The sequence below is a fragment of the Microcaecilia unicolor genome, chromosome 12 (genome assembly GCF_901765095.1).
Source record: "Microcaecilia unicolor chromosome 12, aMicUni1.1, whole genome shotgun sequence".
In the NCBI taxonomy this organism is placed as follows: domain Eukaryota; kingdom Metazoa; phylum Chordata; class Amphibia; order Gymnophiona; family Siphonopidae; genus Microcaecilia; species Microcaecilia unicolor.
Window position 1 is genome coordinate 49,344,087 of NC_044042.1, and position 12,637 is coordinate 49,356,723.

Below are 12,637 nucleotides of genomic sequence, written 5' to 3' on the forward strand. Positions count from 1 at the left end.
TACAAAGCTACATTTGACATTAAGACAGTCACATGGAATATTTTTATAGTTAATCAGACGGATTTCTCAAACCATTCTACCTGGTATAGAAGCAACCTCAGAATCTAGCCTTCTGCTCATATCATAAAAGGGAATAGATCTTTCATTATTGCAAAGGAGCAGCACAGCCCAAGGAATGAGTGAGCAGGTGACCCTATGAACCCTGGGACAATCTGATTCTGCTTTACACAGCATTTCTAGTGCACACTGCATTTCCTATAGAGCCCTTCTCCAGGCAGCTTACAATACGTGTAAGTATAAAATTATTCCAACAGCACCTAATTCCGTATGAATGAGGAAGTCAGAAACTTGAAAAGGCGAGTGTGTGGAAGGAATAGCAGGAAAGGAGGCACTTTCCCCTTTCACAACCAAGGCACAACCTTTCGGCTTATCACTGTCATTTATTGAATTTTCAGTGTTACACTGAAATGATGATCTTAGGGGGACCCTTTTACTAAAACTTCACGCATGCTAACAGACATTAGTGTGTGCTATGTGCCAAGTGGTCTGTAGGTATAAAATAGGACACGTGGCACTTACTGCATGCTAAATCTGTTAGCGCGCACTAAGCTTTCATAAAAGGGCCCTTTAATGGGTATATCTTGATATTTATGTTTATTTTAAACTTGTTATACTGCCTCCTCTGACGAACAGGTCAAAGCAGTTTACAGTCAAAAAGTTCAAATGTTAGAAAAGAACTCCATAAAATTAGATGGAACAGGGACACTCAAAAAGAGATCAGACACACCAAAAACTAAAACCTACAAACTACAAGAAAGTTTTATAACAGGAAACCTAAGTGGACTGAAGACCCGAGTAAATTAGACATCAAAAGCCAAATGGAAAAAAAAAGTTTTCAAGGCAGATTTAAACCTTTTAATTAAAGATTCAGTTCACAGAGAATGGGACCAAAAATAGGGACCAAACCCCCCCCCCCCCCCCAAAACGCTGAATTTCTGGCAAAATCCAGCAGGGCCCATGATGGAAAGGGAAGAACCAAACATCGTTCATATCAAAGATCTATGAGTATGCCTGGGAGGTACAGAATCGTCAACACAGACAAGTAATGAGGGTTACGTTCATATAGAGCCCTGTGGGTTAGTCCTACAATCTTAAGCTTTATCCTTGAACAGGCAACCAGAGCAATTTAATTATCATGGGTATAATATGATCAGACTTGAGGGCTTTGCAGAACATCCAAGCTACTGTGTTTTGGAGCAACTGCAACCGTTTACGATGGTACCGAGTAACACCAACAGAAACCATATTACAATAATCCCGCTGGGAAAAAAGTAATATAAGAAGAAGCATGTGCAAAGGGAAGGGTGTCTTAAAGGTGACATCCTAGAATAAAAGATCTGGAAAGTCTGAGCTCTCACAGAACCTAAGCAGGGAAGATCATCACTCTAAACCCACAGTGCATCAGAAAGCCGTTTGCAAAGTTTTACTGAGAACAAGAGGATTGCATTAGAAAATAGAGGTCATAGAGGGAAAAGTACAGAGGAGTGCATAATGGCTCATTAGTGAGAGCCGAGTGGGAAGGGGACATACAAGGACAATAAATAGGACGAGGAACTACATAGTAACATAGTAGATGACGGCAGATAAAGACCTGTACAGTCCATCCAAGTCTGCCCAACAAGATAAACTCATTCTATGTGCTATTTTATATGTATACCTGACCTTGATTTATCCTTGCCATTTTCAGGGCACAGACATAGAAGTCTGCCCAGCACTAGCTTTGCTTCCCAATTACCGGTGTTGCCACCCAATCTCCACCAAGCTTCTGTGGATCCATTCCTTCTGAACAGGATTCCTTTGTGTTTATCCCACGCATTTTTTAATTCCGTTACCGTTTTCATCTCCACCACCTCACCCTTATATACCCACCTGTTTCCTTCATTCTATTAATGATCTCAGACAGATTCTTCCAGGGCCATCCTGTGCATAGTGGGGAGTCCACCAGACATAGGGGTCCTTTTACTGAGGTGTGCTAAAATATTAGTGTGCATTAACCTCCTAATTCCATAAAACTCAAAAAAATTGCATGAAGATATTAATAAGAGAACAGATTATTTATTTGTCTCCAGCCTGAATGGAGAGTATGTGGAGACGATCTACCAGACAAGGCCTTCCATAATACAGATTAGATGATCACTTAGAGTGCAACCATTTTTAGAGCAGCCCCAGGGACTTTGCTATGCTTTAGCACGAGCTTTGCCCAACTGACTGTCAGGGCTCGATTTAGGTTTAGGAAACAGGCACATCCTTAGGGCATCAAATTCTGAAGAAGTCTAAACGCTGGGGCTTGAGGACCTCCACTCTCCATTCTCTGGAGGACTCCCCTTGCCACCAATCCTCTGTTTATGGGCATCATAATCTTACATCTGGCCCTGTTGTCTCTACTGGTACCACTTCAATCTCAAGCATGAGAGAACAGCTCTCCACTTGTTGCCTCAACCCCTTCCTTCCCCTCCTCTCTCAAGCAGTCTGCAGACAGGACAGGGTGAGGCTAGAGCTATGATCTTTGAGTAGCTTGGCAGTATATCAACTGTTAATAGACTACTGAGGCTCATTTTCAAAGCACTTAGACTTACAAAGTTCTATAAGTTAATTTTGAACTTTGTAAGTCTAAGTGCTTTGAAAAAATGCCACTTAAACCATAAAAGAGCTGAACAAGGAAAAGACACTCTGCTCTCTAATCCAGACCCTCCCCTGCTGGGAACAGGAGGGAAGATGGTGAGCATGTAGTGGACATGAGTTCATTTTTTCTCCGCATATTTTTATTTGGATTTTGTATTTAATTAGTCCTCTTTTTCAAATTCAAGCTCAAGGCAAATTACTAGTCACGTCCCTGCCCAAATGTGCTTACAATGTAAGGGGCTCTTCTACTAAGCTGTGGTAAAAAATGGCTTAGCGCACCCTTACGAAGGTCTTTCCCCTTGTGCTAAGGACATTTTTCCGCAAGGGGTCAAATGGCCAATTTTCAGATTTATCCATTAATGGCCACACACTCATTTTCCCATTAGCATGTAGCCATTGGCATTTGAGCCTCTACCACCACCTATAGTTTAGGCAGTAGGGACTCATGCACTAAACCTGCACTAATGCTGATGCGCTAACTGATTTGCATAGACACGCCCACTCGCCGTCCCCAGACACTCTGCCTGCACCAAAAAATAAATTTTATTTTTTAGCATGTGGGTAGCAAGTACAAGTGGCAATATTTCTGTGGAACACCTCAGCGCACCCTGCGGTACACCATTTTTTGCTGCTGTAAGCACGCGTTATTGCTTACCACAACTTTGTAAAAGGGCTGCTAAGTTGTATCTGTGGCAATGCGGAAGAAGCAGGATTTGAACCCTGGCTTTTCTGATTCTCAGCCTGAGGCTTTAGCCACTTATTCTGTATTTTGTGAGGATTCCACTATGTTCCATGTGTGAACAATAAGGCGTATTCTGCTAATGCGTAGCTCCTGAATAGTCCAGTTTGTTTTGTTTTCCCAATAAGAGGTGTGCTCCTTATAATGAATGCAGAATTTTAGCCCTGCCTTAGCACATGATGTTCAAGGGCTAACAGCATTTCTAGAATCCAGCTATAATAAGTTCCTGACCCCAAAAGCTTGCAGTCTAAGCGGGCACCTGAGGCATAATCGAAAGGGATGCCCAAGCTTTTCTGAAGACGTCCTCGCAGGACGTCCCCGTGAAGGGACGGGGAAACCTGTATTATCAAAACAAGATGGACGTCCATCTTTCATTTCGATAATATAGTCGGGGATGCCCAAATCTGGAAATTTTGGTCGACCTTAGAGATATTCTTCCTTAGACTTGGTTGTTTCTGATTTTCAACGAAAATGGAAACCGAGGATGCCCATCTCAGAAACGACCAAATTCAAACCCTTTCGTTGTGGGAGGAGCCAGCATTCGTAGTGCACTGGTCCCCCTCACATGCCAGGACACCAACCGGGAACCCTAGGGGGCATGGCAGTGGACTTCAGAAAAAGCTCCCAGGTGCATAGCTCCCTTACCATGTGTGCTGAGCCCCCCAACCCCCCCAAACCCACTACCCACAACTGTACACCACTACCATAGCCCTTATGGGCGAAGGGAGGGAACCTAGATGTGGGTACAGTGGGTTTCTGGTGGGTTTTGGAGGGCTCAAATTTACCACCACAAGTGTAACAGGTAGGGGGAGATGGGCCTGGGTCCGCCTGTCTGAAATGCACTGCACCCACTAAAACTGCTCCAGGGACCTACATACTGCTGCAATGGACCTGAGTATGACATTTGAGGCTGGCAAAAAATATTTTTAAAGAATTCTTTTGAGGGTGGGAGGGGGTTAGTGACCACTGGGGGGGGTAAGGGGAGGTGATCCCCGATTCCCTCCGGTGGTCATCTGGTCAGTTCGGGCACCTTTTTGTGGCTTGGTTGTAACAAAAAAAGGACCAAGTAAAGTCGTCCAAGTGCTCGTCAGGGACGCCCTTCTTTTTTCCATTATGGGTCGAGGACGCCCATGTGTTAGGCACGCCCAAGTCCCGCCTTCACTACGCCTCCGACACACCCCCAGAAACTTTGGTCGTCCCCGCGATGGAAAGCAGTTGGGGACGCCCAAAATTGGCTTTCGATTATGCCGATTTGGGTGACCCTGGGAGAAGGACGCCCATCTTCAGATTTGTGTCGAAAGATGGGCATCCTTCTCGTTCGAAGATAAGCCTGAAAGTGACTTGCCCAAGGTTACAAAGAACCTCAGTCAGGGCATGGGATTTGATCCCTTATATTGCAGGCTCTTAGCTCACTAATCTAACCACTACTAAGGAATTTCTTTTTCCTGATGGGAGTAACAGTAATGCTATTTTACGATCTGGTGTAATATTTGTGGTGCTGCTTTTTCAGAAGTAGGATTGTTGTTGTTTGAGTCCCGAGTGTTAGTGCTGTTTTCATTTTTCATTTTGCTATATACTGAAGATTCTGAGTAAGTTTTTGAAGGATTTAGTACTACTTCACAACATGCCTGGTCATTTCAGAGAACATGTCTATGGGTGTGAAAGTTAATTGGGTTGGGATGCAAGACTGAAAGATTGCCTAGGGTGCCTAATATCCATACAGTGACCCTGATACTAGATAGACCTCGATCCTATGCTGTAAAAATTGCTTTGTTCTTATAATGACCGCGATTGAATGATTTGGATTTCAGAGCACCATGTGATCATCCAGATGTGATAGAATACATATAAAAATATTTCACCTAACACCATTTCTACACAAGTCTGATCCAGCTGTTATGATCATGCTTACCCATGCAACTCAGAGTCAGATACTGTCCATTAGAACATGATGACCTAAAGATGAAAGAGAATATGAAAAAGTTACTTTTTATAGCTGTCCACTGACCTCCTCATTTCACTCCCGAGAAGCAGGAGGTGTTTAAATGCACCTCAGCTTCCTCTTATGTAGGGTCAATCTTGCGGTATGACCCATGAGATTTATAGGGAACTGTGCAGCTCATACTGTGAGCTTGGCCCTGTGCAGCAGAGGAAGCTGGCGTGATATTAAATGCCGCTCCACCTGCCAATGGGAGTCAGAGATGGAGGGAGATAAAAGGAAGGAGGATTACAAAGGGGAAAGAGGGAGGGGGAGAGAGAGAAAAAGAGAGAGTTGAGAAGGATAGGGATGTTTTGTTGTACCAAATCTGCTACCAGTGGGGGAGGTGTGGGGGGAGGGCACAAGATTGAAAATTAGCCTAGGGCACATATATCCTTGCACCAGCCCTGGAGCTTTCCAGAAGAGCCTTAGGAGCAGTTCTGTACATTGGTGTGCAGGAGATTAGGCGCCAGATGCACAAAGGTCCCATTAAGAATCCGTCTGCATTTTCAAATCGGTAAAAATTTACCAATTTAGAAACACAGAGGGATTCACAAAAAGAGAATCGCATGCAAATGAGTTGCTCGTTGCTTTTGCGACCCAGCTCATTTGCATGCGATATCAGGGAAGCCAGTCGGCGAGCTGAGCATGCGCAGAACAGTCAATCCCTATGCGTGACTGCCCTGCGCATGCTACAGATGGCTGTGTGTATGATAGCAGTAGATGTAGCCCTTTTTTGGGGGGCAAGCACAAAAGCGCATTTTTGGGGGGGGATGGACAGACCTGTATTGGGGCTCCCTGCCTCCCTGCTGCTGGGAATATGCTCGCTGTTGCTCTTGGCTCTGAGGAATCAGCATCAGGGCTTGGCTCCACCCCCAGCTGTTCCTGCTGCTTCCTTCTATTGGCCGGCTGACAACCTGGAACGCCCATCTCCCTGAAGATGGACTCTCATTGGCTGGCTGCTGTCCTAACTCCTCCGTGCAGGGCTTTCCTGATGATATCACTCTAGAGATGTAAGTTGATTGGACCCGAACTTCCTGGTGTCCCCCTCCAGTAGTGAGTGGGCAGGACATCCCAGGCTGACACTGTCCAATTGGTTTAGCCCCTCTCTGTTGTGCTTCTAAGCATGGGGGGATGCTGTTTCCCAGCAGAGGTTGTTTGACCCTTGTCTTCCTTGCATTTTTGGTAAGTCACCATTACTTTTATGATTTACATTTACTGCCCCCCCCCCTCCATTTCTTGCCAGTAAAATGTCATTTGAGAAAAGAATCATGGCATGGCTTTCATACATGGCTTTCATACACTCAAAGAAGCTGCTTGTAAGCCGGTGTACTTTTTTTTTTGTGCTCCATCTTCCCTGCCTTTTTCTCCCCTTCTCCCACTTGTGATAATGAAGAACTGTCAGGCCCAGACCTCCCGTTAAAATTTCCACGGTAAAGGTACGGACTGCTTTTGTGCATGGGATCGGAAACGGTAGTGCATCACATTGAATGCACATTATAATAGTAATTAGCTCATTATAATAGCTTTGCATTCCGTTTTCGTTAGCTGCTACTGTGACTAGAAAATGGCTTGGAGAACCCTTTTGTGCATGTCCAGGTTTACTACTTGCGCAGCTAGAACTAGTTTAAAAACCACATTGCTGGCTCGTTAAGTTTAGTGCATCTGGCCCTAGGTTCCTGGCTGTCACCGGGGATGCTTTCAAAATATTTGTTGCCTCTTGCCAGTGGACTGTCACCACAATGACTGAATTAGAAGGAAAAGGGAATAACATAGGAAAAGCCCTGGCCACTTGTGAATAAAGGTTAAACAAACAGTGCTGTAGTCCCTACAGAGGCTAGAAGCTCAAATGAGCAGGGACAAACAGCCAGCTAACCCTCTCTCCCACCCCCTCCCCCCAAAATATCAAAATCTTAGGGATCCTTTTACTAAGCCACAGTAAAATGTGGCCTGCGGTAGTGTGGGCATATGTTTTTGGCACGCACTGGGCCATTTTTGACTGCGGCTGGGAAAAAAGACTTTTTTCAATGGGAGCAGTAAATGGCTGTATGCTAGAATTAAAAGTAGTGTGTGGCTATTTATTGACTGAGCCCTTACCACCACCCATTGACCTAGTGATAAGGGCTGACACGCCATATGTGTGGCAATCATGCAGAACGTATAAATTTGGTCGCGCTGTCAATTACCACCAGGAACGCCAAAATAGAAAAATATTTTCTACTGCGGGAAATAGCGCATTACTGCTAGGTGAGCGCACTAACTGGATGGTAGTGTCGATTTGGCACACGCTACACTCGATTTGGCACACGCTACACACGAGGTAGCTCGACCATCGCTTTGTAAACGGGCCCCTTAGTTTACAGCCACAACTACGAAAAAGACACCACAAAAATGTAGGTGAAAGAAAGGAGACTTTAAGAGATGCAGTGCAGAGCTCTTTCTTACCTCACCAGGCTCCCTTGAATAGTGTCTGCGGATTTGCTATAAACAAGTCCAGTGTTGCTTGGGTCACCTGACATGCTGACTGCTTCAGTTTGAAAAGAGCTAAACAGAAAAGAAAGATGTTTGTCATCCCTTTTACCTTTAATTATCATTTATAATAAAAATAATTGCTATTGTTACACAAGGACAACTGGCAAGCAACCCGAAGACCAAAAGAGAGACATTACTCCCATGTGTACTGGTGTGCCAAAAAGCATGATAGGCCACACCTGCTAATCTTGTTTCCTTATTTATATATCACGTTTGGAGAGAGACACAATACACGTAGGGACTGCAAAGGGTGAGGCAGGGACTCTACAGCCACAGGAGAGAGAAAGTGGCTGCTTCTTAAAACAGAAACTCTACTACCATAGGAAAGAGAGTGGGCCTTGTGCCAAGGTGTTATTTTGAAACTTATATATTGCCAGTATGGGGATGGTGCTGGCAACCTGCCCTGCTCAAGGCCTGCCATGGAAACCATCATGCTTGTGACAGCCCCCATAAGTCATGGCTTGGTATTTGTGTGCAAGGGGTACTCTATCCACCATCATATTGCCAAGAGACTTACTTGTCAAATCCCAGCTTTTTGCAGACAAAATTTGAGAACGATGAGCTGAGGCCCTGCATACACACAGGCAACCATCGGTTATCTTGAGAGGAAGACATGACCTCAAGCAGTGAGTTATCCCACCGGAACCGCACTGTGCAGGGACAGAGGCAGAACAATTACTGGGGCCAACAGTTCTTCATACTTAGAGACCATTTAAAAAGGGACCTCTGCAAACACAATCAGTATTTTCATATCCAATGAATGCTTTAGATCAGGGGTGGGCAACCATGGTCCTTGAGGGTCACAACCCAGTCGGTTTTTCAAGATTTCCACAATGAATATATGTGAGTCTGATTTGCATGTATTGCTTCCATTGTATGCATATTCATTGTGAAAATCTTGAAAACTCAACTGGATTTTGGCCCTCGAAGACCATGGTTGCCCACCCCTGCTATAGAACATGCTGGCTATGATGTCATAGTGGCATCATGCATCCTGCCTAAACCAATCAACTAGTAGCGTGTGATGATGTTTGGGACAGTCTTTCAGACACGGTTATTACCAATGATGGAGAAGAATCCGAGAACCCAAGAGACAAGAGGCACTTGTGGAACTCATTCTTCATCATAGTTGCTGCTTTTATGTATATTTTAGAAATACTGCACAATACATGCTGGAACTTTTCTTTAACATTACATCCTATTTATTAGATGCTACAAACGTAGCCACATTGCTTAACATAGTAACATAGTAGATGACGGCAGAAAAAGACCTGCACGGTCCATCCAGTCTGCCCAACAAGATAACTCATATGTGCTACTTTTTGTGTATACCCTACTTTGATTTGTACCTGTGCTCTTCAGGGCACAGACCGTATAAGTCTGCGCAGCACTATCCCTGCCTCCCAACCACCGGCTCTGGCACAGACCGTATAAGTCTGCCCAGCACTATCCCCGCCTCCCAACCACCAGCCCCGCCTCCCGCCACCTGCTCTGGCACAGACCGTATAAGTCTGCCCAGCACTATCCCCGCCTCCCACCACCGGCTCTGCCACTCAATCTCGACTAAGCTCCTGAGGATCCATTCCTTCTGCACAGCTTAAATAGCAATGCTTTCTGCTTCTCCTCATCAGATGGGTGGTATGCCTGAAACCATTTTCTCAAACACTTTAATAGGTAAGATGATTTCAGGAGCTTGCTAGAAATATCTTCTTTCCCCCTAAGTCCTTACCCCCATTCCTCATCATAGCCAAAAAAGAAAGGGAAGTCTTGTAGCCCTGTGTACCTCACTTTTGTGATATCAACCAGGATTTTACTCTGCAGGTACATATCTCCTATCCCCATACACAGAGACACACTATTATTTTAAACCAAAATTGGAAAATGCTTTTTCATTACCACAGCCCAGTTCATCGCCCCCCAAGGAGCAATCTTTTATTCCATTGCAGCGGATCTGGTTTGCAGGACAGGTCTCCAGTACCTTCTTGCTGGGTGGGGGGCTCAAGAGATTTAATTTATCTGCAAGAGAAAGCAAGAGGGTCCTAGGGTCAGAGGTGGCGTGGCCGGGCACTGTTTATATTTATTTTTAAAAAGTCTTGTTCAAACTTGGTTGAGAATGATGTATCATTATTTCAGTGAAGCACATTTTTCTCTTCTGCTTCAGAGTATCGCCTTAACTCAACTGGATTACTGTAACTCTGTCTATTTAGAAGTTTCAGTAAAAATGATGAGGAAAATCCAGCTGCTCCAGAATATATTAGATTAATTTTTAGATTACACAAGTTTGACCATGGTACTCCTATGCTTGTGAAACTGCACTGGCTGCCGGTAGAAGCACGGATAATTTTTATATTATCCTGTTTTGCTTTTAAGATTCTAAATGGGGAAGCTCCCATACAAGGAATGAATTTAATTTCCATTAGGAGAGTGAAGGAGAACTTATGTTCAACAAAGCGCCTCACATTGGGATTTCCATCATGTAGAGAAAATTTTAAGAAAATGTTGAATAGCTCTTTTCCTTATTTAGCAGTTCATTACTGGAATATGATTCTAGTATACGTCAGACAATTACTGAATTATAATGTGTTTTGTAAGCATTTAAAAGCTTTTTAATTTCAAAAATATTTGAATGTAATTTAGAAAGGAGACTTTTTAAAATTGTTTTAATCTTCTATGTTTTCTTTCGTATAGTTTTTATGTAATCCTCATTGAACTAGAATGGGATTATGAGGTCTATAAATTCTATGATTATGATTTGTCCATGCTCCTGTCTGAAGCTCCAACCTCTCTCCCAATCTATTATAGTCATGAACACTGAAGCAACTAACCTTTATGTTAATAAATTACATAAAGGAAAGAGAAAAATAAGGCCGCTCTTGTTCTTGAAAGTAGTAGCCGAAAAGGTAAGAGAAAGGAGGTTAGCCTTCATATGATATAAGACGACTCAGAAAGAAGAAGACAGGCAAGAATACCTGGGTAAGCTAAGAGAAGCTGGAAAAGCTGCCAGGAAAGTGAAGAGGCAAAGGCTTTTGAGAAATCCAGCAACACTAGTATCAAGGCAGATCCCTTGTCACGGTTTCTGTGCAGATCATCGAGAAGGGACATTGGGGGATAAGACGTTTTTCAGATGTGTGACAGGAGGAAGTGTCATTAGAGCATTTTGAGGCTCAAAGCTGAGGTGGAGGAATAAAGGAAACTGATAAGGATAAAGCTGAACTGTGTTCAAGGATGAAAGGCCGGGGGGTAGGACCAGGGCCGTGCCTAGGGTCTCCGGCGCCCCCCTGCAGTTGGCCCCGCCGGCGCACCCCCCCCCCCCGAAAACGATCGCTACACTACCCGCCCTCTTCTCCCCAGATCCTTTTCCTTTTTGTTTAAATTTACCTCTCCGGCGCGCGGCAGCGTAGCGTTAGTGAGAAGGAGGCGGCGCTCCCCCACCCCGACGTGTCTTCTTCCCTTCGCTCAGTGTCCCGCCTTCTTCTGACATCATTTCTGACGTCAGAAGAAGGCGGAACCGAGCGAAGGGAAGAGACTGACACGTCGGGGCGGGGGAGCGCCACCTCCTCACTAACGCTACGCTGCCACGCGCCGGAGAGGTAAATTTAAACAAACAAAAAAAAAGGACAAGGATCTGGAGAGAAGAGGGCGAGGTAAGCATGGTGCGGCGGGGCGCCCCCCAGAGGATGGCGCCCTCCTGCCATGCTTACCTCGCTTACCATGTCGGCACGGCCCTGGGTAGGACCACAGAAAACAAAAGCAAATGGGGATGGCTGTATGGCAGACCAAGACCCGTTCTCAGAGGAGCTAGCTAAACTAAAAGTAGACAAAGCAATGGAGCCTGATGGGACACATCCGAGGGTGCTCAAGGAACTCGGAGAAGTTCTGGCGGCTTAGCTGACTGACCTCTTCAATGCTTCCTTAGAGTCCGGAGTGGTCCCGGAGGACTGGAGAAGGGCAGATGTGGTCCCTTTGAACAAGAGTGGAAGTAAGGAGGAGGCTGGGAATTACAGACCTGTCAGTCTGACCTTGGTGGTGAGTAAACCAATGGAAACGCTTCTAAAGTGGAGGATTGTGAGGTTTTTCAAATTGAATGGAATGCAGGACCATAGACAGCATGACTTCACTAGAGGCAGGTCATGTCAGACAAATCTGATTGATTTCTTTGACTGGATGACCAAACAGTTGGATGTGGGAGGGGCACTAGATGTGGTGTACTTAGATTTCAGCAAAGCCTTTGACATGGTTCTGCACAGGCAACTCATAAATAAACTGAGTACCCTCGGTATGGGACTTTAGAGTAACTGACTGGGTTAAAAATTGGTTGAATGGAAGGAGACAGACGGTAGTGGTAAATGGAGTGTGGTCTGAAGATAGGGATGTTATCAGTGGAGTACCGCAGGGATTGGTCCTAGGGCCGGTTCTTTTTATCATCTTTGTGAGTGATATTGTGGCAGGGCTGTCTGGTAAGGTTTGTCTCTTTGCAGATGATACCAAACTCTGCAACAGGGTGGACACCCCAGAGGGTGTGGATGACATGAGGAAGGACCTAGCAAAACTTGAGGAACGGTCCAATATTTGGTAACTAAGATTTAACGCTAAAAAATGTAGGATCACGCACTTGGGTCACAAGAATCCTAGGGAACAGTACAATATAGGGGGTGAAATGTTTCTTTGTACAAAGGAAGAGCGGGACATGGGAGTGATTGTGTCTG

At 44.8% G+C, this 12,637-nt stretch overlaps 1 protein-coding gene across 2 annotated transcripts in view; it reads right to left on the bottom strand.

Annotated features, from left to right (window-relative positions):
• Nucleotides 1-12,637, bottom strand: part of TMPRSS13 (transmembrane serine protease 13) — a 103,813-nt gene that overhangs the window by 22,768 nt on the left and 68,408 nt on the right. For both annotated transcript variants that reach the window (XM_030220433.1, XM_030220434.1), the window contains exons 4-7: nt 9,828-9,947; nt 8,449-8,581; nt 7,845-7,943; nt 5,334-5,377 (exon numbers count right to left, since the gene is read on the bottom strand). In XM_030220433.1, coding sequence (XP_030076293.1) covers nt 5,334-5,377; nt 7,845-7,943; nt 8,449-8,581; nt 9,828-9,947 — 396 coding nt within the window. The remainder of the gene's footprint in view (nt 1-5,333; nt 5,378-7,844; nt 7,944-8,448; nt 8,582-9,827; nt 9,948-12,637) is intronic.